The sequence below is a fragment of the Pelodiscus sinensis genome, chromosome 5, assembly GCF_049634645.1.
Source record: "Pelodiscus sinensis isolate JC-2024 chromosome 5, ASM4963464v1, whole genome shotgun sequence".
In the NCBI taxonomy this organism is placed as follows: domain Eukaryota; kingdom Metazoa; phylum Chordata; order Testudines; family Trionychidae; genus Pelodiscus; species Pelodiscus sinensis.
Genome location: NC_134715.1, coordinates 5,575,588 through 5,602,818, shown reverse-complemented (window position 1 = coordinate 5,602,818; position 27,231 = coordinate 5,575,588). Strand labels below are relative to the sequence as shown.

Sequence of the window (27,231 nt, the reverse complement as noted above, 5' to 3'; positions counted from 1 at the left end):
CTCAACGTTCAGTTTAGTGGGTCTTTACTAGACCCCCTAAATCGATCCCCGGAGGGTCGATCACAAGAGTCTCAATCCTCCGGCAAGCGGAGACAAGGCCTTAGTGGTTTTCTTTAGGAAATTCTGAAGAACGAGAGAGTCTAGAGCCATGTTCTGAAGTTGATTTTCCTTCTATGTCATGCAAAAAGTATATTCAGATGCTTAACCATCTTTGCAGCTGTTGCCCTTTGGGGTTAAGAGTAGGGGCATACACCAGAAGTGATGAGTGAGCTCTCTTCTATGCACAGACAATTCTAAGGGGGCTGAAGGAGATACCTCCGTTGCTGGCTCACCATTGGCAGTGGGCATGGGCATGTGCCTGTGCCTCTTTCGTAGGCATTTTTTTCAGAGCAGCTCGTGAGTCTGACTGCCCAAGTCACAGCACCTAGCACTGATCTCCTGCCCCTTGAAAATCAGGCCCTCCAGAGCATCTCACAAGGTGCACCCTCCATCTCCATGAGCTTCTGAAAATCTTGGCCCTGCTTCTTGAGAGGGGGGAAGGGCATGCGTTTTGAGGAACACTTCTGAGCTCTTAAAGTTTTGTCTGACATACTGGGCAGGGTTTTTACAGACGCAAAACCATTTCCCTCTTGGTCTGTGAAGTCCCGGCGGCTTCTGCGAAGGGCTGTGCTTTTGTGCATTGGTTTTGAATCATTCAGCGGGGGGCGGAATGGGGGGGGGGATGAAGTCTCCCATCTCTGCCATTTGAGGCTTATCTTAATGGGTGGTAAAAAACCAGGCACCACATTTTCATTGTCTGCCAGGTTGTGACCTTGCAAAGCCCCAGGTCGGTAGTTCAGACATGCACCGCCAATGTTTGCCATCTTTATTGTATGCAAATATCTCCCTGCTGCAAAGGAAATCCGAAGATTTGGGAAGATTGCATGTGTGGGCAGGGAGGTGTTAAATGTTATCAGACCATGCACACAAGAGCATTGAAGGAAGCAAGTAAAGACTTTGAAGTTTGGCCCTGACTCTTGGCTTCAGCTAGTACTGATGCTGGGGGAGATGTGGGGGGGTGAGGAATGCTGCTGCTTTTCCAGCGAATCTGCAGGAGCGCTGGAATGACTGTCAGGCAGCCCCCATGGCCTGTCGGCTGTTGGATAAGTTGTTAAAGGCTGCACTGCGTTCAGAAGCTCATTACTGAAGAATAAACCTGTCACTTGAAGGCGTGTTGCAAACTTTGCCCTCTCAGTCCCCTTGGGGATTTAAATGAGGTCTGTTCTGAGTGAGCCGCTTCTACCGGGTCACTGTGCGTTGGCAGAGCGCAAGCCTCCCGCAGCTCATCCCACCATAAACCTGCTGATTCACGCTTGTAAAAACGCCCGCAGGAGATTTTCACTGGGCCATTAACAGGCGTCACGCTCTCTCCTGCCAGAGCTGCACTGCAGCTTCCTGCTTCCGCAGGGAAAATTGGGTAGGGAGCTCTCCGCCCAGGCAGGAGGGACATGGCCATGTGGGGCTTTTAAAACGAGAGACACAGGCCCCTCCCAAGAGGAAGGCAGTGAGCCTGGAGGGGGTGTAACTAGACATTTTCAAGGGAACCTTGTTTTCCAAGCACTCAGCTCTCATTTTGGTGCCTGCATAAGCACCAGATTTTTCCAAAGCATCCAGCAGCTTCTGTTAACACACTGTAAGCTCAGCACCCAGCCGCACTTATTGAAAGTCAGGCCATTTAATTTGGTGCCTAAATGGCACCAAAATGAGACACCTCTAGTCATTCCTATCGTGCAGGTGTGAGGCCAGGTCTACACTTACGCCGAGATCGACACTTTGGAGATCGAGCTCCCAGGGTTTGATTTAGCTGGTCTAGTAAGGACCTGCTAAATCAACCACAGATTGTGCTCCCCATCAACCCCAGTATTCCACCAGGTCGCAAGGAGTAAAGGAAGTTGACAAGAACATTTCTCCCATCGACCTCCTGCTGTGGGGCTACAGCAGAAATTCGACCTAACGTACATTGACTCCAGCTGTTTGTTTAGCTCGAGTTGCATCTCTCAGGTCGATTTTCTCTGGTAGCATAGACTTGGCCTTATTTGACTGCAGGGAGGGTGCTTCTGATTGACACCAGAGGAGAAACAGGTTCCTGGTTGAGTCACTTTGCCAGGTGTCAGCAGGTGAAAGTTACAGTGATTAGAGGATAGGACTAGAACTCGCGCCGGGAACAGACAGTGTGGGAAGGGAGGCGGAGCTAAAGGGCGGTCTCATTTCAGAATCATTCCACAGTGAAAGTCCCAGTCACACCCAGGCCTCGGTGACAAACAAGGACAGATCTTAGCCAGACTCTCACTTGTGCAATGCACGAGCAGCGTTCCTTCTCACTCACACAGCTGGGGCTGCCGGCACACGCCACGCTAGTCTGCACACGTGGCCAGCGTGGCGTTACCCCGCGCCCGGGAACAAGCATGCGGAAAGGCAACGGGGTCATTGAATTATAAAAAGCCTGTTTCTGCCCTTTTCTGTCTTGCAGGAAGCATTGCTGCCATTACTGTGACAGTCATCGTGGTGGTGGTGCTGGTGTTTGGGGTGGCAGCCTTCCTGAAGATCAGGTAAGCCTCCGCTCTGCAAACAGACAGCTACCCGCAAAGCAGCTCTGTTACTGGGACAAGCTGCAACGCGTTCTCCTGCCGCGTACTCACATTATTGACATGGACGGGACCGGCCCGTCGCCCCCCTTCCGACGCTGTTACAGCAGAGGTGGCGGCGCCGGCAGGTACCCAGATGGCGCTTCCATGGTCTCAGCGCTCAGAGGCGGCGTACGCCTGACTGCTCCAGCCACTCAAGCCCTCTGGCCGCAGCAGCAGGCGGCAGATAGCAGCACACCTGTGGTTGCCTGCTAGGCCAGGCACAAGCAGGCTGGCCCATCACCATGCCTCAGTCCCCTGTAGGGATGCAACCACATTCCAGCCTCTGGCCGGGACACCCGCAAGGCGGTGGCGGAGACCCCTGCCCGCAGGAATAAGAGCCCCGGCTCGTTTTATCAAGGTGCACAGCTGTCACTGAGCTGGCGGGGAGGCAAACTCGTCCCCCGAGAGCGAGCAGTACCACGTCCCAGGCCAACCCGCGGCCGTTCTAGCGGCGCTGTTATCGGAGAGCAGAGCTGGGGGAGCTGCTGTAGTGATCCCATCCTGCAGAGTTGTCAAAGCTGCGAGGCGGCCTTGCTCTCGTGACAAAGGCCTCCCGCCCGTGCCAGAGCCACTGCAGGGCGTGGGGGCCATAAACAATAATTATCCCTCGGATAAGCTTCCCTCAGAGCCCGATCTGTAACCTTAAAATAAGAGCAGCACTGCGGCTGATGCATCTTTAATTGGGTTTAATTGAAGGCTGAGGTAAGCAAGGTATCGGTGATTCACACCGGTGCAGGGTGGGGTACAACCAAACTAGCCCTGCACAGGCCACTCGCTGCTATTAGGGAGGGACACTGTACCGCAGAGGTGTTGGTAAATCAAACAGGCATCTCTTCTTGCTGTATAAATAAATGTCTTGTTTTCACGGACACCGAACTCCCTGGCCAAGAATTTCCTGGAAGTCACGTGTTGGGCAGGCATTCTCTCTGCCTAGAATAGCCTGAAGCGGGGCTGAGGAAGGGAGTAAACTGCAGTGAACAAAAAGGCCCTGCTATGGAGGTGGAAAGAAAAAGGTTTTACTGCTCGTGTCTAGGGATGTAAAACTTTGATTATTTGGCTAATCGAATAGTCGATGCAGTGTGCATCGACTATTCGATTGGTCGATAAGGGCGTCTCCGCCTTCCAAGTGTAGTAACAGCCCCAGAGCAGTGGTGAGCTCAGGTGTCACTGAAATTAAGGTCTCTCAAAATTAAATTCCAGGTGCGTTTGGGGCACTGCGTTGATGTGGAATTTGCTGGGGCGAATAGCTTTTCTGTTAAAATACCACCAGAACTGCAGGGGCCCAAATGCCATTCATGTCAGGCAAACACAAACACTGAATGAAATAAAGTCCTTCCCACCCTCCACACGCACAAGTATTGGGCTCCATCCGAACTCCCGTCCATAACCATGTCCCCCAAGTAATGTTCAATGGGAGCAGGATCCTTTTCCTGTTGTGAGGAATGAATTCAAGGCCCCATGAATACGGCAGCACCGTAAAAGCACGTGAAAGGCCTGCACGTGTGCGCGTGCACACACACACACACGCACACCCCTCGCTTTCTGCATATATTCTCACCAAAAAAATCCTTATTTCCATAAACGTTCCTGACAGTAATCTGATGTGCTTTAACAATCAGCCAATGCTAATAGGAAAGGGATTGGAATAGAGTCAAAAAGCACATTTATTTAGGAGGGCGAATGAGTTTTCACTTCTTCCAGCTCTCCGACGCCATGCACTGACTTCATCACAAACCACTGACGGGGGGCAACACCAGTAATGTCACAAGAACAGCCGTACTGGGTCAGACCAATAGTCCATCTAGCCCAGTGTCCAATGCCAGGTGCCCCAAGAAGCAATGAACAGGCAGGGAATCAAGTGAGCGTCCCCTGTCACTCATTCCCTGCTTCTGACAGAGGCTAAAGACTCCAGTTCTGCCCATCCTGGCTACTAGATATTGATGGACCTAACATCTCTGAATTTATCCTTTTGGAACCCTGTTATAGCCTTGGACTTCACAACATCCTCTGGCAAGGAGTTCCACAGGTTGATTGGGCATTGTGTGAAGAAGGACTTCCTTGTGTTTGTTTAAACTGGCTACCTATTAATTTCATGTGGTGACCCCTTGTTGTGCTATGAAAAGAAATAAATAATTCTTCTTTATTCACTTTTTCCACACCAATCATGATTATATAGACTGCTGTCATTTCCCCCCTTAGTGTTTTTTTTCTCCAAGCTGAAAAGCCCTAGTCTTGTTAATCTCTCCTCCTATGGCAGCCGTTCCAATCCCCGAATCATTTTTGTTGCCCTTTTCCAAACTTTTTCCAATGCCAAGGTATCTTTTTTGAAAGGAGGCACCCACATCTGTACGCTCTGTTCCAGATGTGGGCGTGTCTCCTTCATTCTCGCACAATTGAGATCCTGTCCAAGGCCACTCAATATTCAGGGCTTAAACAACAACCCTATTAAAACCTAGTGCACTGAACACTCTACTTGACCTAACTCGAGGTCAAGAGGCAACTTTAATATCAATAGACAAGCATTTCGGTTTTAACTCCCTGCAGAGAATCAGCAGGCCATCTGCCACACTCATATATAGTCACACCTCAGTGCAGAATCACTGCTCAGTCCCAGGCGTTAGAAACTAGAAGACATGGGGCCTAGTGCAAACCAAATTAAAAAACTAATCACTGGGCCCAATTGTATTGCAACATCCAGCCAGGGGCCGTGATGGTCCACAGACGACATTAAAGCCCAAATCAGACAGGATCGAGCTGAATGTTATGTGTCCCCCCTCGAATGGGCCAAGGAGGCAGTTGTACAAATAATAGCTAGGCACTAGAGTTGTCACTGTCCCAGAGAGTTGATCTTTAAAGATTTTGGGCCCCTGGAGTGGAGAGCTTAGGTGTCAGCGAGTCAGAATGAAAACCCCAACTCAAATTTATCTGGGTCTAACTCCCCATTTATCCTCTCTCATGCATTAAGGGCTCTGTGCTTGGTTACAGAGATGTGTTTTAGCCGTGGGTGCTTTTCAGTTTCTGCAGGAGCAAGGGCATCATGGGCGGTGGGTGAAAGTAGAGATGGGGGAGGCAAGCCCCCAGCCCTCCCCTAGCCCCACCCCCTTCTGCCTAGGCTCCGCCCCCTCCACAGGAGCCAAGCCACTTCCTCTCCCTTCCCCGCACAGCGCCACAGGGAGGGTGGGTGGCACACGTCCCCAGACTCCTCAGCCCCAGAGGATGGGCACTTGGGGGCGGCCGGTTCAAGTAGGCGTTCTGCGGGCGGGGCCAGGTTGGCGGTTTGGGAACCCCTGCCTAGCATCCCCACCGCCCATACAGGACATCCTCTCTACAGAGCTGTGCACGGAGTAGAAATAGGCGTGGAATAGGGTGCTGGGCCTTTCCTGAATAACCCCAGATGTGTCTTTTCCCTCCCTCCCAGACATTCTTCATACGGACGACTTTTGGATGACCATGATTATGGATCCTGGGGAAATTACAACAACCCTCTCTATGACGACTCTTAGCAGAGGAAAGTGAATTGGGACCAGAGAAATATTCTTATTTATAAGTGCTCATCTGGTAAAACAAGCCACACTCCCTGGGATGCATTCAGTGCCAGCGCCATACCCCGGTCGTCTCTTCCCGCTGCTTCTTCCTCTGCTACACGGTGGAATCATAATATTCAGACAAGCATCCATGCCGAATTCACCCCCAAAAGGGGCCTGACCTGAAGCGGACAGATGCAGTCACGGGCTCGAAACCCTGAGGCAGGCACCTCACGAGGGCAATCAATTTGAGTTTACGCTTTTACGTAGGAAGGTCTATTAAATCTCAGCGAGGGGAGGAAGTGAGCACTGGAAGGTTTTCATCTGTACGGCTTCTGCTCTTTTGATTCCTCTTTAATCTTCCCTCTCTGGTCAGAGCTAATGGGGCTCTGGTCAGAGCTCTGCCGCGCAGTACAAGGCTTTTACGGTTAATTACTAAAGATCAAAACAAATTACCCAGGACAGCAGAGAGGAGGGGGAGGAAAAGGGGAACTCGGCAAGGTCATGCCAGAAAATGGATGCTTTTATTGTCGGTCGTTTTTCCCAGGGTGTGTCATTTTCAGAAAGTTAGCATTATAAATCCAGCTGACGGCTAAATCCCCCGCCTACACCATACGGTGCTTGGCTAACTTACACTCTGATGTGTTATACATTGAAGTGATCATCAGGAAGGGGTGACACAGGTACCACTGAGGCTGCAATGAAGGCAGGTGGCAGACATGCCATGCGGTTGCGAACTTTCTTTTGGGGAGGGTGAAATGTTAGGGGACTCCCCATTCATTGTCAGGAGCATCCCAATGTCAGAGTCCATGACGCACAACATTTGCACTCAACACACAACTGCCTAGGAGCTGACCGCGGCTAGTGAAGAAGATTGTTCTACCCAAAATAAACTGCAAGTAAGAGAAGCCAGATCTGCACCCTTCCCTTCATTTAGGCTGCTACTATTTAACAGGAGCTAAAGTTTGCAGAATTAGGTGCACGTTTAGAAGCTGTGGTGGAGGTTTTCGTAACCGTCTCTGGGAATTGCACACAGCTTCTTTTGAAATTAACACTTGGGTTGGGTTGCTTTGAAAAAGTCTCAACTTCAGTTTTAATAACTGTTGGCGAGGAGTCCGGTGGCACCTTATAGACTAACCGAAGTGTTGGAGCATAAGCTTTCGTGGGCAAAGACCCACTTCATCAGGCGCATCTGACGAAATGGGTCTTTGCCCACGAAAGCTTATGCTCCTACACTTCGGTTAGTCTATAAGGTGCCACAGGACTCCTCGCCGCTTTTGCAGATTCAGACTAACACGGCTACCCCTCTGATCCTGTTCCCTGAAGCAAAGTCTTCTGACCAATTCAGTTACTTCTCTCACCGTGACACCTCCCTTTTTCTTTTCTAATTGTGTGAACACGGCCGGGTGTGTTTGGTGATCTGACAAGTTTATGATGTGATAAACAGTGCTGTAAGGAAACAAATAGTGCGCCTGTTCCTATAGAATCAGAAATACAAATGTTGTCATCTGCTACATAAATGGCTTTATTGAATTATTTTCTTATCGTTTATTTTTCTCCTTTAAGGTTGTTTGCTAAAAACAGCCACCCTTTTAAATTCCAAGTTTTTGCTTACAAATCTTGCTACTGCTACCCGTAAACAAAGCCAGATGGATTCATTTATGATGAGATCAACACAGACCTGGCTTGTTTTAAATATACAATAGCATTTCCCCTTGGAGCACATAGTCCAACAGCCTCATGAAACTCCAAACCTGTCTTTTTTCAGAGTGGTTTTTTACTGTTGTTTTTAAAGCAAGGACGTTATCGCAAGGTTAACATTCAGTAGCTCATCAAGGCTACCAAGGTTGGCTGCATTTTCAAACTTCAAACCCAAAACAGAAGCTTAGATGGAAACTTGCCACTCCCCTTTGTCAAATAGACAGCACATGTAACTGTTTGCCAATTTGCTACAAAGATGTTAGCGCCATCACTGGAGATATTTAAGAGCAGGTTAAACAGACACCTGTCAGGGATGATCTGGACCAGTGTTTCTTAAACTGAGGCAGTCGGAGGTGTGCCACCGAGAACACCACAATTCAAAATGGCTGCCCTTAAAGGGGCAGGTGAATTTTTTCCCCTTAACTTCCCACCCACCCTTTTTTTTTTTTTGAGGGGTGGGGGGTGCGCAACAAAAAATCCTTGTTGTTCCTCAAAAAAAATTGTTTGGTGTTCCTCAGTCTTAAAAAGTTTAAGAAACACTGATCTAGATGGTGCTTGGTCATGCTATGAGGGCAGAGGACTGGATTCGATGACCTCTCATGGTCCCCTTCACTTCTAGGATACTAGGAGTCCTCTGACTGATACACATGAAGGGGCCAGGCTGCTGGGAAAAAGAATCACATATACAGAGAGCCCAGACCACATTTGTAAACCTGTCAAGAACGGTTAATTATTGGTAATGCAGTAGAACTGGGAGCCCCAGTCATGGATTGTGCTGTATAGATGCAGAACAAAAATGGAGTCCCCTACTTACCTTGGGCACGCCGAAGTAGAAGCCCCTAAAATTAGTGGACACTTGGAATTTATGCCAGTTTCCCTCAGTAAAATTGGGATAAGAAGTTACCTAGCATGACTCTAAGGGGAGTTTCAGAAGGGGAGCCAGGTTAGTCTGTAACAGGAAAAACAAACAACAAATAATCTAGTAGCACCTTAGAGACTAACAAAACATGTCGATGGTATCATGAGCTTTCGTGGGCACAACCCACTTCTTCCGATGTGAGGTTTAGGGTCTAACCTGCTTTAGCAGCCTCCAAGGTATGATCTGCGTCAACACAAAGGACCACGAGAAATCAGCGTGTGTGAACTCCTTATGCGTAACAATCTGTTCACATTGTAGTTAGCTGCTGCACTCCCAGTACCTTTTCCCAAGCCTAAGGGGCTCTTTAAAGTTCAAAAGCTTTCCTTCTTCCCCAGCAGAAGTTGGTCCCATATGAGAAACCATAAGAAGGTACCTTTGTTAGGGCCGTTAATATTGCTCTGTACCATTATATGGGATTCCCACTGTAGTACCCTGAAGGTATTGATTATGGATGGCTTAAAAATACATTGTGTTTCTATAGCATCTTTCAGTTAATTGTCTTACACCACAAGATCCTTAAGTAAATCTCACAAACAGCTAAGTGTTATCACATTACAGTTGGGGAAATCCACTTACGGGCAGCCTTTAGGGTAACAGCAAGAACCAAACCAGATCTAGTACCCGTGTTCTGCCCATTTAACCGCACTCCCTGCCTAATCTTGGTACCCGCAATGATTATATTTGCTTTATGTTTCCCACGCTCCTCATGTTAAAGATCTTTCACTTAGTTATGTCAGTTACAGCCAATGTCACTGTGATGTCTCAATGGGTCAAAGAAGGAAACAATTCAAGATCAAAGGCTAGCGGTGGCACACTCAGGGAAAACCAGCCGGTTTGGTCTATCCCTCCCACCTCCACTGCAGGAGTTAGCACATAAGCCAAAAAAGATTCTGAAAAGTTGATCGTCAGCTTTTTGGAAAGGAGTAGAATCTGCTCTTCTTTGGAACAAGTTAGGGAATTCTGGGAGCTCAACAATTGGACTAATTTTGCTGCCATTTACTTAGCGCAGGTGGGAACTTACATCGAGTGGGTCAAAATGGATGAAAAAAAACTATTTCCCTAATTTCAGTTGCGAGTCTTTAGAAGAAGGGAGCTCCGATGCCTAATGGGATTGTGTTTTTAAATGGGAAGTAATCTTTTCCCCGTCGTTTTCATATCACCCAAATGATGGGCATTGTGCTTCATGGATACAACACAACGATGAGGTCCCTGCCTTCAATCCAAGTAGCCTGTCTCTTGTATATCAAAAGCAGAAGGTATTTCTAATGGCACGCCCTCTACCTTCCCCCCCCCCCACCGCCCCACATAAACACACGTACCCTGGCGGGGGATCAGACGTCGGCCAAATTCATGGGATGGGAGGTCACAATCATGACATCAGTAATGAAGCCGGTTGCTAAGGTGCCAAAGGGAAAAAAACAGCAAGAATGGTTTGAAGTTCGGCCGGATTAGCTGCACGTTAATTCTCCTTCCTCCAATTGCCCTGGCTCCTCTTTCGTTAGCGAGTTCCTCTTTCAGCTACGCCTTGGCAGAGAGATTCGATGCTCATTTGCACAGATTCATCTTTTGCCTTTAGCTTTCTGACAAGGACTGGATCGGAGAGGCTGCTTTTATAAAACAGGCACCAGGTGGCAGATAATGGGGAAGAGGGGGGCCCAAAAAAATGGGAAGATGGAAGTGCAGCCAATTGGATATTTGATGCCATCATAACCACATTCATTGTAAGCTCCCCCAGCGACACCCATTAAAATCCTGCACAGTCTGTGCCACGTCGTATTGAGCGGTGATAACTTTGCGCCGGTTTCCATACTCTTCCCTGGGATGGTTTTAAAAGGAGGCACCAAGAACTCCAGCCTCAATCAAGTCAGACTTGAGCAGCAGCTACAGCAGGGGTGGCCAACCCGTAACAGGCAAAGAGCCAAAATAGTAGTGGACGTAGCGCAAAGAGCCGAGGGAAAAAAGTTGTTGAGGGAAAAAAAATGGATGCCGCCTCTTTAAATGAAAACTCCAGTTTGGCTTTTTGGCCACATCAGGTTCCCATCAGCCGTGGTGGTCTTCCCGGCGCCATTTTGCTTTGCCATGCTGGATGGCTCCCCTGCACCCGGTGAGCACAGGGAACTGGGAGCCCTTTGTAGGGGTGGCTTCATGAGCCATGGGGGATACTTTGCAAGCCACACTTCCTGCAAAGAGCCGTATGTGGCTCTCAAGCTGCAGGTTTTTTAAATAAATATCTCAGAGCTGGAAGGGACCTTGCAAGATCATCTAGTCCAGTCCCCTACTCTCATGGCAGGATCCAGTACCATCCCTGACAGATTTGCCCCAGATCCCTAAGTGGCTCTCTCAAGGATTGAACTCACAACCATGGGTTTAGCAGGCCAATGCTCAAAACACTGAGCTATCCTTCCCCCCAGGTTAGCCACTCCTGGTCTCTAGCTACTCCCCGTAGCGATGTCTCCGGGTTCTATACATCTTGCGTCACCAGGTAGGGCTCAGATTGTTCAATCGACAAGTAAAGAGGTTGCATTTCACTGCTAACCCAGTCTGGGAGCCAAGTCTCAAACTGGGGTCTTTTGAGTCCCGCGTGTTCACCAGCAAGAGAGTCTGTAGTGCTAGTTTTGCTCTTGATCGTCCCCGGGTGGCCCTGGTATCTTCCAATTTCGCCCTCTTCCAAGAGGCTGAAACTGGCCCTAAATGGTTTCCCTTCTTCAGCACTAACTAGTTTTCATTTCAGCCTGGTTGACTTTTACTCAATCCTAAGGGTGACTGTCCCAGGGTAGGAAGATTGGGGTTAGCCGGTAGCTGCAGACCAAACACCTGTGAAATCCATGATCTTACTCCCGTCTAGAGCCATCCCCACTTCCCTATATTCACAGTCTTTAGTCCCCTTTCAGCTCCCCTTTGCCTCTCGGGCTTTCCATTATGCTGCCTGTTTGCCCCTATTAGATGGGGCAAGATTTTCAGGTCTCACTTCACCAATCATTCGACTGAACTTTAACTAACCAACCCTAACATACTGTAACCTGATTATCTTACCAATTATAGCCCACCATCTTCATGAGTGAACAGCCAGCCAAAAAACAGGGAAGACACTCAAGGAAAAGGAAACTGGATTCATTGGGGCTGGCAGCTCAGCCCAGCAAACATCGACTTGTCTGCCTCTCCAGACTTGGGGGATTCATGTGAGAAGGGCCAGAGCAGTGAGAGGGGGAAGGGACAAGCCCTCTAACACTAGCCCTAAGGAGATATCGATTCTTGCCAACTAGAAGCTGGTTTCCAGCCTCCTGGGAGGAACAGTATTGGGTACAGTCTGCTCTAATCGTAAGCCACCAAGCCAACGGCATCTGCAGCACGGGGCCCAATGAGCTGGCCTTTGGTTCCCAAACCCTCCACCAGCCTCTGAAATGTACTTGGAGGCGTCCATGTTCACAGCAGCAGGAAAACTCTAGCCATTAGGGCAACCACAAACCTAGTCGGTAGGAGGAATGAACACCTGGTACTCAGCTACACAGCGTGTGGAGGAAGCAGCTGCAGCAACAGCCTGGCCCCCCTTCGGATGCTTTAGGACATGAAGAACAACTGCGGTACCATCTCAATCTGCTCAAGAGGAATAATGAAGATCGCTGGTTCCTTTCACAAGAAGACACCTGTTTTCCAGATCAGGAGTAACAACAGGAACCGAGATACAGCCCTGCCTGTGTCCTCACCCCCCACCTCTCAGCACATTGCCAGGGTGAGTTCACATAAACCACACCTGCCCTCCTAGCATCGGGCAGGTTGGAGACACCGGGCACTTAGTTTACGGTTTCACTTAATCCTGGCTGCCAATGCAGGCCCTCCTCCTCGCCTTTGCTCAACAGCCGCCAGGAAATCAAGCGGTCTGGTGACAGCCAAGTCGGCTCCATTTGCATAATTGTTTAATTGGCTGCTCTCCATTAATATATGCACGGTCTCTTATTTTCATCTAGCGCATTTAGCAAATGCGACTGAGACCACAGCAGTCAACTAAGGAGGTCGGAAAAAATTAGCATCAAGGCCAGGCGTGCAAAGCGTTACGGCAACCTAACGCTCGCTATCGCATGGAAATAAGGCCGTGAATTCCTTCCGGGATTCTCTCTCACACACATCTAGATTTCCTAGATGTTTGTGCATTAGATGGATAATACACGGTCACTTTGTACATTCCCAGAGAGAAACATCCTGCTCACTGATTTGTCTAGTCAGCACAAGGAGCGTTTCCCCCACGTATACATAAAAGGTCTTTGCCAACCACAAGTCACTCACTCATCAAACAATGCCAGAATGTAAGTTGGGAGCTGATCAAAGGCCTAGAATTTGGCTCGTCAGCCTCAATCACGGCCTAAGACGTGGTCTGGCAATTGCCGAAACACCTCATGCAGCCCGAGGCCATGGGATTCTCACCCATCGGAAACAGGAGGAGGACTGACATTATACAGTGGTACTCACTATTTATGAGGTTTCAAAACCAAGTTAAAAGTTTCCAAGTGACAACAGCATATTCCCACATCATACACAAAACCCAAACACTTAGACAAGGAAACAGTTGTCAGGTCCACCTCATCACTTTCTCTAAAGTAACCTTTTAGACAAAGGAAATGCAGCAGATCTATCTGATATATTTCACCTGAGAAATTGTAGGGAATGTCTACATTTACTGTGAGATTATGCTGTGGTGATTGATTCCCCGGGGGTCAATTTAGCAGGTCTAATAAAGACCTGTTAAATCAAATGCTGATCGTGCTCTCGTCAACTCCAGTACTCCACCAGAATGAGAAGCATGAGAGGAGTTGATGAGAGAGTTTCTCCCACCTACCCCCCACAATGGAGACCCTGCAGCAGCTCCATCTAAGGTACGTTGACTCCAGAGATACTATTCATGTAGCTGTACCTGTGTGCCTTACGTCAACATTACCCCATAGCATAAACCTACCCTAAATCAGAGAAGACGGGGATTAATACAAGAATTGAAATACGGGTAGAGGAACTGGTTAAAGGGGAAACTACAACAGGTCATGCTGAAAGGCAAACTCTCCGACTGGAGGGAGGTTACTAGTGGAGCTGCCCAAGGATCCATCTTATTTAACATTTTCATGAATGACCTTGGCACAAGAAGTGAGAGAGTGCTAAATCTGTAAGGGACACAAAGTTGGGAGATATTGTCAATATGGAGGTGGACTGGAATATCAAAGAAAATGTGGAAGACTTTGAAACAGCAGTCATGGAAATGGGATGAAATGCAGTAGTGCAAAGGGCACCATCATGCACTTGGGGGTCTAACAACAAGAAGTTTTGCTATACACTGGGGAGGAATCTGTTGGAAGCAACCGAGAAGAAAGATCTGGGTGTATTGGTTGACCACAGGATCACTATGAGCTGCCAATGTGATGCAGCTGTGAAAGTCCCTGGATGGATCAGGTGAGGTGTTTCCAGTAGAGACAGGGTAGTGTTAGTCCTCTACAAGGTGTTGGTACAACCTCATCCCTGCAACACTATGTGCGATACTGGTTTGCCCCCACGGTGATCACTCGGGTTCCTGGATGCAGCCGTAGGCCAGTGCAGAGCCAAGCACAAAACCCAAGCAATTTGAAAGCAAATTTTCTCCATCGAGATTTAGGTTTCAGAAAATAATCTGCGACCCTTATCTGAATTCCAGAGGAGATTGGTTACATGACTGCCTTGTCTACCTGAAGAGGGTTTGCCTGGTGTTAGCTCAGCAGCAGCGAAGGCCACATTTCTCAGGTGTCTGAATTTATTATTTGATTAATGAATGAGGACTGGAGAGACTGGATTGGCTGGCCTAGGGGTTATTTTTAAAAAGTTATACTGAATTTTCCATCAACATTTAAGGTATTTGACCAAGACCTTGCCAGCTTCCTCAAAAGTAGTCAAGAATTTTGGTGTCTTTGAGGAAAGGGAGTCACTGACCAATGAGTTCTAGCCTCTAGAAAATGCTGATTTTTTTTAATTCAATATAAAAATCAAAACCCAGCACAGAAAAAGTAAGTCTGGCTCTTAAGCAGTTCATCAACGAAATAAAAATGAATGCAGACCTCTGATAACTGTCACCTCCATTTTCTCCTCAGCTAAGGTACAAACAAACCCTTCTGCTTACAAATCACGCAGTCTTAAACAGGACCTCTCTGACTGGACATAAACAAGGACTAAAATCATATTTGATTGGACCGAGTTGCACAGCACCAAAGCAGACCTCGCACTCGATCTACCTGGACTCCATGGTGGCTGCAAAGCGGAATAAGTGAAAGGCACCACTCAGAAGAATCCCAGATATAGCTAAGACACCTTGGCTTGTGTCAACAAGCCATCAGGGAACAGAGTGACATTCCAAAGTCTCAGCGACACGAGATAAACCATGACATCAGATAGGCCCCTCCTACCTTCAGCCCTCTCTCTCTGGACTGGTAGCCCCCCACTAGCAAGAATCATAGAACACTAGAACTGGAAGGGACCGCTATCATGTCCCCTCTTAGTCTTCTCTTTCTCATTCTTGTTTCTAAACTAAACAAGCCCAGTTCTTTCAATCTTCCTTCATAGGTCATGTTCTCTAGACCTTTAATCATTCTTGTTGCTCTTCTCAGGACCTTCATCCAATTTCTCCACATCTTTCTTAAAATGTTGTGCCCAGAACCGGATGCAATACTCCAGTTGAGGCCTGATCAGCACAGAGTAGAGCGGAAGAATGACTTCCTGTGTCTTGCTCACAACACACCTGGTAATGCCTCCCAGAATCATATTTGCTTTTTTTGCAAAGTAGTAATGAGCCAGGCGATCATGAGCTCCAGTCAAGCATCCAGAGAACAGTGAAACCATCTCCTCCCACATCATGGCCTCCTGTTCCTTTCTAGTCTGTGTTTTGTTTTTAGCAACAGGGAGATGTGCGAGGCAGTTTAGTTTCTAGTTTGAGGGTGCGAAAGTGAGCTGCGTGCGCACTCAAAGCCCACACAGGGAGGGTACCTGGAAGAGCTGCTGTGCAGGTTTAAACAAGCCCTACGCAATCCTATACACACACTCCTTGACATCCAGAGACTGAAACAATCATCTCTAATTTCTGATAAGCAAGAGTTGTGAAGCCTCCCCTTACCAACACTGTTCTGTTAAAGTACGTTATAAGCTCACTGCGAGGGGGGGGGGGGGGAAGAGAAGGAAACCACATATGAGAGGAAGTGTTATAATTGGCCCAGAGTTTGTGGTTCAGACATGAAGATAATCCTTTGGTTGCATTATTAAGCTATTTAACCAGTCAAATGATAGATCCAATGTCTTTGGTAAAGTGCATTAGTGGAGATTTATAACCAAGCAGCCAGCCACTTCTTAGAATAAGGATTATGTTTAGCATTAATTTAAGGATTCAACTCCAATTTAACTAGCTTGTTTGATTGGTCGATTTGATTTTGGTCCCACTAACTAGTGGTTAGTATTACTAGTTTTGTTCTAGCCATGGATTCTGGATTTCATTTTAGTGGAAGAGGTTTAATGACATTTATCAAATACAACTGGACACAGCATCAACTGTCTGTTGCTAAGGCTGTGTCTCCACTTGCAGAAAGATTGACACTGCGGTGATCAATCTTCCAGAGTTTGATTTAGTGGGTCTAGTAAAGACCTGCTAAATCGAATACTGAAGGCCCCATTTCTCCTATCCTTGTGAGGAGTAAGGGAGGTCAATGGGAACATTTCTCCCATTTTTTACAGGCCTGCCAGCTTGGGAGGGGGCAAAGGGGGCAGCTGCCCCAGGGCCTGAGAATGCAAAAGAGTCCCGGACTCCCAGAGTCCTAGGTGGTGCACTCCAGGTGGTATTAAGGGCTGACTGGGGGGAGGCGTGTGGCACTGTCCAGGTGGTACTGAAGGCTGGCTGCGCTGGCCCCACCCCTTTTGCCAAAATCCCCGCCTCTTCCAGGAGCACAGAGCTGTCCCCCCATGTTGCCCAGGAGCCCACCAATTCTATCAGCCTCCCTGAGTTAGACCAAAACGCACATCTTCAAGGGATAATCCAGATATATTTAATTCTCCATCAGTACCCAATAGCTTCCCCAGGAATTGAAATTAAGGTGGGGAGGTGTTAGGGCTGATGAGGGGTGAGACCGTGAGGGTGAAGGTGGGCTGTATGGCACCATAGTTCACAAAACTGGGGGGTGTTGGGGAAATTCGGGGGGGTATACACCCCCATGGGGGGGGTAGGGAAATCCCTGGTATAGTCAAATAGCCTGTGTCATGCCTTGAGGTCCCTTCCATAGCTACAGTTAACACTCAGGGAAATGCACCAAGTACAGTAACAAAGCATCTTGAGGCCAGGAAGCAAGCCATCCAAGAGCTATGCAGACTCTGTGGATAAAGGCCGCCGTGGAAGAACAAAGAACAGTTTGGTGCACAAAGCGTCAAGAGGGGTGTCTAATGAAATAAAGAAGAGGCGGGACAGCAGTTAACGGAGTGACGTCAAGATGGCACATACGATAAAAGGTAATTGCAGAGGACAAAAGGCAGATTGCGTAAGACGAGTTAACGACTAAGACTATTTTTTCCCAAGGCTACATGGAACAAAAGGAAGGTCAGGACAAAAGTTGGGCATGTGTTCTAGCCAGACCGAGTGAAGGCAACACACAGCATAAAAGGCAAATGCTTCAACAATAATAAATCTTTGTTTCCACCTTCCTTTTAACAAGATTTTGGGGCTGTGAGAAAGCGAAGAGGACAGCTCTCTGGACACACACGGATCTTTAGCTAGCGCTGTACCTTAGGCAGACTGTTTTCCAAGGTCAGTAAATGCAGTGTTGGGATATTTCAGGGGATAAACCCAGGTCTTCCAGGTGCTACAACAATACAGAGGATAACATCAGTAATACTAAAAGGAAGGCCTGTCTTGGATACCAAAGACCAAGAGCTGAGTTTGGGAGTGGGCAAGCAAAAGGAAGAGACTACGGAAGTGCCACAAGGATACTCATGAAGACTTTGCTTCTGTTCCTGAAAAACTATACACGGAGAATGAGAACGAAGTTTTTCATTTGGGACACACTGATCCTGATGACATGCAAACGCCCCTTCCCACGCAAACACCCCCATTTTGCTGGCTTAGGGAGGCACCTATCACCCCTCACCCTGTCTGGATTTTTCCTGCTTGCTAGCTGCTCACCCTCACTGTGGTTCTGACCTCAATCCAGCCTGCTGGGGAGTAACCTTGTGCTGGAATGTGGCCTTCTCGCCCGGGCTCTCAGCCTCGCCCCAAAGCATACCGAGTCCTCACGTCCTAGCTGGCTAGGACATCCATGTTATAGAGGCCCAATGGCTCCTCAGAAGGTGGACTTAGAGACCAAGCTGGACTAGAGCCCATTAAACCTTCTAAACTAGCCAAGAAACAACATCAATCTCCGCAATACGGAAGCTGCAATGTTGGGAAGAGGAGCTGTTTCAAGCTACCCAATTCTTGGGCATGCTAGAACCTGCAGGATTTGGATATTGCAGATGGGGTCAAGGTGGATTCAAGCTACATAATTCTTCACACAACACACAGTCAACCTGTGGAACTCCTTGCCAGAGGATGTTGTGACAGCCAGGACTTTAACAGGGTTCAATAAGGAAGTAGATAAATACAAGGAGGTTAGGTCCATCGAGATTTATTAGCCAGGATGGGCAGAGACGGTGTCCCGAGCCTCTGTTTGTCAGAATGGGTGACAGGAGAGGGATCACGTGAGGATTCCCAGTTCTGTTCACTCCCTCTGGGGCACCTGGCATTGGCCACTGTGGGCAGACAGGACACTGGGCTGGACAGACCTTTGGTCTGACCCAGTCTGGCCGTTCTTATGTTCCCTTTCTCTGGCCTGGCTGAGCTTTCAGTCTCGTATCTACCCCAGCCCTTTGCACGTCTGCAAGTAACATTAATGCACGCTCCTTGGGTTGCGCACAACTCCTGACCTGCCAGCAACAGCTCCGTTTCACAACCCGGGGAGAAAGTAGGTCAGAGTCATTGCACTCTGCTGATCAAAGTCAGCATTTATCTCCAAGGCTGAAAAGTGTCAAACCTGAGACAGGAAGACGTATGTAAAAACAATTACACTTATACGATCCTATCACAGCTGTGGCAGTGCATGTGACACACCTTATCCCCGACCCGATCAGCTCTGTTCCTGCTAGTCGTGACTCATGCACGTTACCCAACCAGGCTAGTCTCGGGTGACTCGGCGCACCAAGCAGCCACTTTGGAAAAGCTAATTCAAGGTATGGATACAAACGTGTTCACATAGGGATGAACAAGTGGCATGGGGGGGGGAGGGAGAACGACGCAGAGGAACCAGCCAGACACTTGCCAGTTGTAGCATCTAGAGACTCAACCAGAGCAGGTACCTTTGGATGCTCAGAGACTCTCTCTGCCCTTTGCTGTTTGCTCCAACCCTCTGCCTCTCCCAGGCTTGGCCTCAGTTTCACGTCACACCCGGCCCCTTCACCCTCCTCTCCCTTGCTTTGTCCCTACACACCCTTCCCTTTAACCTTCCCACTCTTCATTTCATTTCACTTACCCTCTCCTATGTGAGCCTGCCTCACACCCCCACTGCATCCTGGTCCATGAGCCAGGCTTCAGCCTTGTGCAAGGCAGTGAATCCTTCCCCTTAACTCTGGCTGTGAGCTAGAGGCTACAATAGTTGGTGACCCATAGACTATCAGCGGGAGACCCCAATGTACCACCGGTCCTCCTGGCATGGGTCCACAGCCACATCCCGCATGCTACAGAGACTCGCCTTGAGCCCATCGGCAAGACACAAAGACTGCAGAGTCCCACATACCCATCTAGCGTCAGGAAGTTTGCTTCTACCCTTGTCCCAGAGAAGACAAAGGATAGATCCCGATTGACTGGTTGGTGACCACTGATCTAGACCAGTGGTCCCCAACCTTTTGGGGCTGCCGGGCGCCTGGAGGCAGAGCCGTGCACTGGGGCGGGGACGCACAGGGGGCGTGGCCACCCATACACCGCGTGCCCGGTGCCAGCGCCACCCATGCACCACACTGCCGGGACCAGTGCCGCTCCTGTGCCGCACGCCCAGGAGTGGGGCTGACCATATGCCACACGCCCGGGGCCAGCGCTGCTCCTGTGCCACTCGCCCGGGGCCAGCACAGCCCTTGCACCATGCACCTGGGGGCGGGGACGCCTAATACACTGCGTGCCCAGGGCCGGCACTGCCTATGCGCCACGCACCCGGGGGTGGGGGTGGGGCTGGCCCCGATCACTCAGCGGGCGCACAGAAATGGCCTGGTAGGTGCCATGGTGCCCACGGGCACCGCGTTGGGGACCATTGATCTAGATCATCCCTGACAGGTGTCTGTCATACCTGCTCTTAAATATCTCCAGTGATGGAGATTCCACAACCTCCCCAGGCAATTTATTCCAGTGTTTCACCACCCTGACAGTTAGGAAGTTTTTCCTAATGTCCCACCTAAACCTCCCTTGCTGCAATTTAAGCCCATTGCCTCTTGTCCTGTTATCAGAGATGGACAATAATTTTCAAGTACTTTTAGGTACTCGAAAGCTGTTATCATGATCCACCCACCCATGCACACACCTTTCAGTCTTCCCTTATGGGTCAGGTTTTCTAAACCTTGAATCATTGTGTTGCTTCTTTCTGGATCTTCTCTAATTTATTCACATCTTCTTGAAATGTGGTGCCCAGAACTGGACACAATACTCCAGTTGAGGCTCTAATCAGTGCAGAGTCGAGTGGAAGAATGATTTCTCAGGTCTTGCTTTCAACACTCCTGTTAAAACCACATGATTCTGGGATGCATTTTTTTTTTTTTTTTTGGGGCAACAGCATACAGAGATAGTGGTGGCCAAGCAGCTGCCAAAGTTGATGTTCTTGAGGGCACAGGCCGTTCTGCATACTGCTATATTACAACTCTACTCATTCTAATTATATACCACATTCCTTGTGCTACGTATCAGAGGGGTAGCCGTGTTAGTCGCTTTTGTGGATCCAAACAAGGAGTCCTGTGGCACCTTATAGACTAACAGTTGTATTGGAGCATAAGCTTTCATGGGCAAAGACCCACTTGCATGCATTTGACGAAGTGGGTCTTTGTTCATGAAAGCTTATGCTCCAATCCATCTGTTAGTCTATAAGGTGCCACAGGACTCCTTGTCGCTTGTGCTACATAATGTTTCCATTAAATGCTTAGAAGGTCTCAACTTATTGACTGGAGAAGGAATTCCAACCACTGCTCCCATTTGCCTGAGGAGAGACGACCACAGGGCCAGATTATTTGGGTGGCAGAAGAACAATTACCATGACTGAATCTTGCTAACAAAGCAGAGCATTATATTTTTTAAAAAGCTATTGGGGTGGGGGGAGGGGATTGCAACAATATCCTTTAATTTCCATGAGCCAAAGATTGACTGGTCTGCAGTTTCTCATTCCCCCAACACTCCACGTCTTAGAAACTTGAATGAGCAAAGATAATGTCTCACTGGAACGGTTTATCCCAGTCAGGACCAATGTCAAATACCTCACAAAAGCGGGGGTGGGGAAGGGGGGAAGCCGGGGGGGCGGGAGGGGCAGAAAGCAGGCAGAGTTTCATTAGGAGAGAAATTTCCACACACCCCAATGAAAATTCTTAGAAGCGATTTTTCAAACGTAACGATTATTCAACCAATATTTCCTTTTAACACTTCGCAGCCAGGCTGATGCGACATTACGCATCGAGTCTGAAGTTTCAAAGTTTCGCTTTTTGGAGTTAACTCTGAAACTCTCCGACCCTCCAGGACTGCCCTGTATTCTCAATCACCCTCCACCTGACAAGGAACCAAGCTTGCAAGTGACTGAATTTTCATGACAGACCCCATCCCCTCCCCAATTTGGGGGGTGTTTATAAGGCAGGGCAGAGGTGACGGAGAAGAAATCTGTGGCCATGGAAACCCTGATGCATGATGTTTGCAATGTTATGTGGTATCCGCACAAGTCAAACAGCAGGTGAAAAAGTAAGGCCAGCTGCATTTGAATGCCGCAGTTGTCTGCCTTGAGAAGGATGATGACCTTTCACACAGTTCTTTTGGTACTTGCTTGATTCCCATTTTCAGCCTGTGAATTTTTGGCAGCAATGTAGGGCAATCAGGGAAGTCAGTTCGATTGCTAGGACTGTGAAAAATGGAAACATTCAACTCTTGAAGTCAAGTCTGGAGAGTGTTAGGGCCTCTCTCCCCTATTCTCAGTCCAACTTCGGTCTGTTCCTTGCTGCTGTAGGACTACACTGAGGAAAGAGGTTGTGCCATATGAAGAGAGATTAAAAACACCCTGGACTTCTAAGCTTAGAAAAGAGGAGACTAAGGGGGGGATAGAAGTCTGTAAAATCATGACTGGTACGGAAAAAGTGAATAAAGGAAAGTTATTTACTTATTCCCACAATATAAGAACTAGGGGGGTCACCAAATGAAATTAATAGGCAGCAGGTTTAAAACAAACAAAAGGAAGTTTTTCTTCACTCAGCGCACAGTCAACCTGTGGAATTCCTTGCCAGAGGATGCGATGAAGACCAGGACTTTAACAGGGTTCAGAAAAGAGCTTGATAGATTCATGGAGATTAGGTCCATCAATGGCAATTAGCCAGGATAGGTATAAAAATGGTGTCCCTAGCCTCTGTTTGTCTGGAAATGGGTGATGAAGGAGGGATCACATGAGGACTACCTGTTGTGTTCCCTCCCTCTGTGGCATCTGGTATTGGCCACTGTCGGCAGACAGGACACTGGGCTACATGGACTGTTGGTCTGAGCCAGTGTGGCCGTTGTTATGTTTTTCCTTTCACCAAATCTGGGCATAATCCTGCATCCTTCCTCAGCCTACGCATCTCAACCTGGAGCAAGGCCACTATCTGGTCTTTGGGAAACAGAGAATTAATTGCAGAAAAGGACTCTAAATAGCTATTTTGGGGGGGGGCGCAGCTTGGCATGACTGGGTGAAACCAATCGCATGGGCAGGGGATTAGACTAAATAATGGTGCTTTCTGGCCTTAAAACTGTGGCAGAAGTGGCCACAGCTCCTTGCCATCATTCAAGTGTCTGCCAATTTGCTCTTAGCACCATAGAATCATAGAACCATAGAGCTGGAAGAGACCTCAGAAGGTCAAGTCCAGCCCCCTGCTCTAGGCAGGACCAATCCCAACCCTGCTTGTCCATGGCCATCTAGCCTCAGACGAAGCCGTACGTTGTTCTGCTAACACTCGTTGGCTGTTCTTTTAGCACATGGAACTGTTCAACTATTGAAGCGCATGGTCTACAATGGGCTAGCTTCCCCCAGAGGAGGGAAAAGCGGTACCATTGCTAGAAATAAGCCTTCTGATTTGCAAGAGGGAAAAAAACAAATCGAATGCAGGAATGACGTTCTAAACCAAAAGGATCCGGCTATTGCACAGGACCCGTACGACTTCCAGGACTCGGTCCGTAAGCGACAAAATTGGCACAAACTAGAGGTTACAGGATCAAAGACTAGGGGAGGTTTGACCCTTTTGCACTTCTCTCCGCATCCCTCTTCAAAACGTCTTTATGGTTCTTGGATTATTGGGTAGACTCAAACAAAAGACAGGACTATGCAGCACTTTAAAGACTAACAATATTCAAGCCTGCATCCTTATCCCCAGCAGCATGGATTCAATAGATTTCAGCTCAGATGCTCAGAGACAGAGAAAATTCATTAGCTGGAAGACAAGCTCTCCATACCCCCCAGGGCTATATCCCCAAGAGGGAGGAGTTCCATTTACTTCCCAATTATTTTGGGTTATTCTACTTCCTTATTCTACGCACTCCCCCGTGCAGTACACACTTTGCAGATTACAGCTGCTGTTGTAGTAGTCAGGCCACTAACTAACAGGAGCGGAACATGGGATTCTTCCAAAGTGCTCTGCTATTGTCGGGCTTAATAAATATTTACAAATTCAATAGACGTGTGGCCTGTACTCACTTTGATGCTTGCACAAGGTCAGATTGTAGACCGGATAAAAAAAATTCTGTGCAGCTTTAACAAGCACACTCGAGCAGTGCCAGTCAGTGAACGGTCGTACAACAGAAGTCCGAGGGCATGCACAGCATGTGTTATAAAAACCTTATTTCTTTCCAGGGGGTTATGCTGATGCACTTTATAGTTTCTTGTGTTCCTTGCCAGCGGTGATGATATTACTCATTTCCCCAAGACTACGGCTACACTGTAGCCGTCTTCCAGAAAAGCTTATGCAAATGAAGCGCGGCGTGGAATAGCGCCGCGCTTCATTTGCATAATTAGCAGCTGCTTTTGCGCAAGAGGCTTTTGTGCAAAAAGGAGCTGTGTGGATGGCTCCTTTTTGCGCAAAAATCCCCTCTTGTGCAAGAGCTGTTCTTCCTGAAAAAATGCGGAAGAATGGCTCTTGTGCAAGAGGGTCTTGCCGTCTACACAGCTCCTTTTTGCGCAAAAGCCTCTTGTGCAAAAGTGGCTTCTAATTAATTATGCAAATGAAGTGCGGCGATATTCCACGCCACGCTTCATTTGCATTAGCTTTTCCAGAAGAAGGCTACAGTGTAGCTGTAGCGCAAAGGAGAGAGTCTTTGTATCTTGGGCACTGTGTGGAGTCCCAGAAGGCAGTTACCACGCCACACAAGAACGAATCCAGAACCTAACCATAGAGGAGAGAAGCCACAGCAAATAGCAAGCACCAAGTATCAAAGAGGAGAGTTGATCCAGCGCTTGAAGGAGGAACCAGACTTAGCCACATCAAGCCCCTACCAGCCAAACCAGGTTGAATGCTAGGCCATTTTTCGAAAGAGCTGGTTTGTAAGTTTCACGTTCTACATTAGCTCGCAAGTCCAGTCTGCCAAAATCTCCGCACTTTTATCAATCACATTTAAAACTTGCGCCTCTTCATTGTTGCTCTGTGAGTGATGCAAAGCCAAAGGGGAAATTGGCTACCAACAATACAAGAGAACCAGTGGAACCAGTTATATGGAGCCCTGTAAAATGCACAGTGAACAAACAGGAAAAAAAACAAACCTCTTTCCATTTGAACTATAAGTGGTATTGGCACGGTAGGAGGTACAGATTCACAGAGGGGCATCATCAGCTCAGATTACACTCGCAATGCAGTACACCAGCCTGCAGTTATGGGAGGTGGGGGGTTAGTCAGAGGAACACACCTGAAACCAGCCCGGGTGAGAAGGGACTAGATTTCAGCAGAGTCCAAACAGCCAAACGACTGAGGACTGAAATAGCTTTCTGCCATGAAACATCTTCTCACTTCATGGGCCCAGCTATTGCGAGTCCAGATCCCAAGTGCTCCAAAGATCCGGCCTGCTACCACCTCAGCTCTTGCTGTGCCTAGTGTCACTGGGGGACTGCCCAGCAACACACGGCCTTAACGACTTGAGTATTCAGAGTTCGGCCTTGGCATGCGTAAAAACCCCACAGTGCCACCAGCCACCTCCATGACAGACCCCGCCCCTTCTCCAGAATCCCACCGTGCCACCGGCCACCTCCACGACAGAGCCTCGCCCCTTCTCCAAAATCCTACGGTGCCACCGGACACCTCCACGACAGAGCCCCACCCCTTCTCCGGAACCCCACGGTGCCACGGGTCACCTCCACAACAGAGCCCCGCCCCTTCTCCAGTGTACGGTTATAGTCATGAATTGGGGGAAAACCTTTCTATTCACAAACCTAATGGACAGGAATGGCAAAGAAGCCAGCGCAAGCAGTTTGCTCTTCGTGATACTGGGGTGCACTGTGGGTGATCCCGGCCCTCTAGGAAGAAGGGGGCGAAGGTATTTTTTCTCAGCCAGGCAGAAATTCGGGCACTCTCTCACCTTTGCTCCTAATCAACTGGCCTCAGCTGCTAATGACCCCTGATTCTTGTCTATTTACTTCTACACAGAGAGAGAATGCAAGGTTGCCTCTGACTCTGTGCAACCTCTAAGGAAAACAGAGCAAAGCCATTAAATGAATAGATGTTACCAACATCTCTAGCCCCTACGGTGGGCTTTCTTGCCCATAGCTAGAGTGCCAGTGCCCACCTATCAGTGTAACTAACACCCACTGGCTCTTAGCTGCTTTGCTGCGTGAGTGTGACTATTATTTCCAGCCCACAGACAGGGAAAGGGGAGCAGAGAAGCACAGGGACAGATGTTGCTTGCAGGGATAACAATTGGGCGGAGCACTAGCTTAGGACGCCCTATCTACCACCTTTCTTCTCTCGTTCCCATAGGGTGAAGTCTCTGCAGTGGGAAGGTTTGATGTAGGGTTTGCATCGCTCGCTGGCAATATTACTGGGCCTTACTATTGACACACATGCCTCTCACCCAAAAAGACATCAAGCCATCCACACGACATCTAAAATCCCATCCAGCAATACTGCCCAAGTGTGCACAAGAATTCACCAACCCCGCCATTTGAAGAAAGACTTGTCAGTGACTAGAAATAGTTGGAAAATGAACATTTTCCACCACCCCCCAAAAATTGTTCCCTTTCCAATCCTACAAACCAGAATTCTCCCCCCTTCCCTTCTGTTCGTGCTATTAAGTATAATAAGATCAGGATGTGGGCAGCGGCGATTTTGTTTTAGAAAAAAGTTTATTTCTTATCCAGCTTTGAAAAAAAAAGTTACAGAAATAAAAATTTCAGGTTTCATTTTTCCTTTTGCCATTGATTTTTTCCAAGTTTGGAAGAGTTCAAATGGAAAAAAGAAAAGGAAACTGAGGGGGAAAAACTATATGTTCATTGTCACACTCAAGCTACATCTAGACCAGTGTTTCTAAACCAGTGGTACGAGTACCCTTGGGATACTCAAGAGAAGTCTGTGGGGGGGAGGGGAGAGGTACGTCAACACAACTGAAATTTGGAGAAAACTGAATGTTTGTTTTAAGTTTCACAGCATTTTCTTATTTTTGTACTTTTTACACCCAAAAATTTCATCACTTGCCCGGCTACAATTAAGTTGTTTAAACAAATGTGATGTAACAGTAGAAAAAAGATGTGTGTCTGAAAGCTGTAAGTACCGGGGGTACTTATACATTTTTTTTTCTGAAAAAGGGGTACTTCATAGAAAAAGGTCTAGCATGCCACTTTTTAATCAGAAAAAGGTACGCAAACTGTGCTCCGCAATTTACGTACCTTTTTCCAATAGTTCTGTCGGAAGAGGCTGTCCCAAAATGTGGCCCATCTACACTGGGCCAAATTTCAGAAAAACCTCCTCTTTCGGAAGAGCCCTTGGAACGAGGAAGACAGAGCTTCCGAAAAAGCGCATCTGCCCTTCCGCAAAAGATGTCAGAAGAGTAGATGCGTTCCCTGGATACCTCCCGTATCCCAGAAAAACTCCGTAGTCCAGACATAGCCTCAGAGACAAAGGAAAACAGGGGAAGGGAAATTCTGAGAATTTGTTTTCAAAAAGCAAATAT

General features: G+C 48.1%; 2 protein-coding genes across 2 annotated transcripts in view; one reads left to right on the top strand and one right to left on the bottom strand.

Moving 5' to 3' along the window:
* PARM1 (prostate androgen-regulated mucin-like protein 1) overlaps nucleotides 1-7,726 on the top strand; it is a 43,774-nt gene extending 36,048 nt beyond the window's left edge. Inside the window, exons 3-4 of the mRNA XM_075929360.1 lie at nucleotides 2,510-2,588; nucleotides 6,085-7,726. Of these exons, the coding sequence (XP_075785475.1) occupies nucleotides 2,510-2,588; nucleotides 6,085-6,169 (164 nt within the window). The 3' untranslated portion in view covers nucleotides 6,170-7,726. The remainder of the gene's footprint in view (nucleotides 1-2,509; nucleotides 2,589-6,084) is intronic.
* BTC (betacellulin) overlaps nucleotides 1-27,231 on the bottom strand; it is a 156,339-nt gene that overhangs the window by 89,683 nt on the left and 39,425 nt on the right. The gene's annotated exons all lie outside the window — the stretch shown is intronic.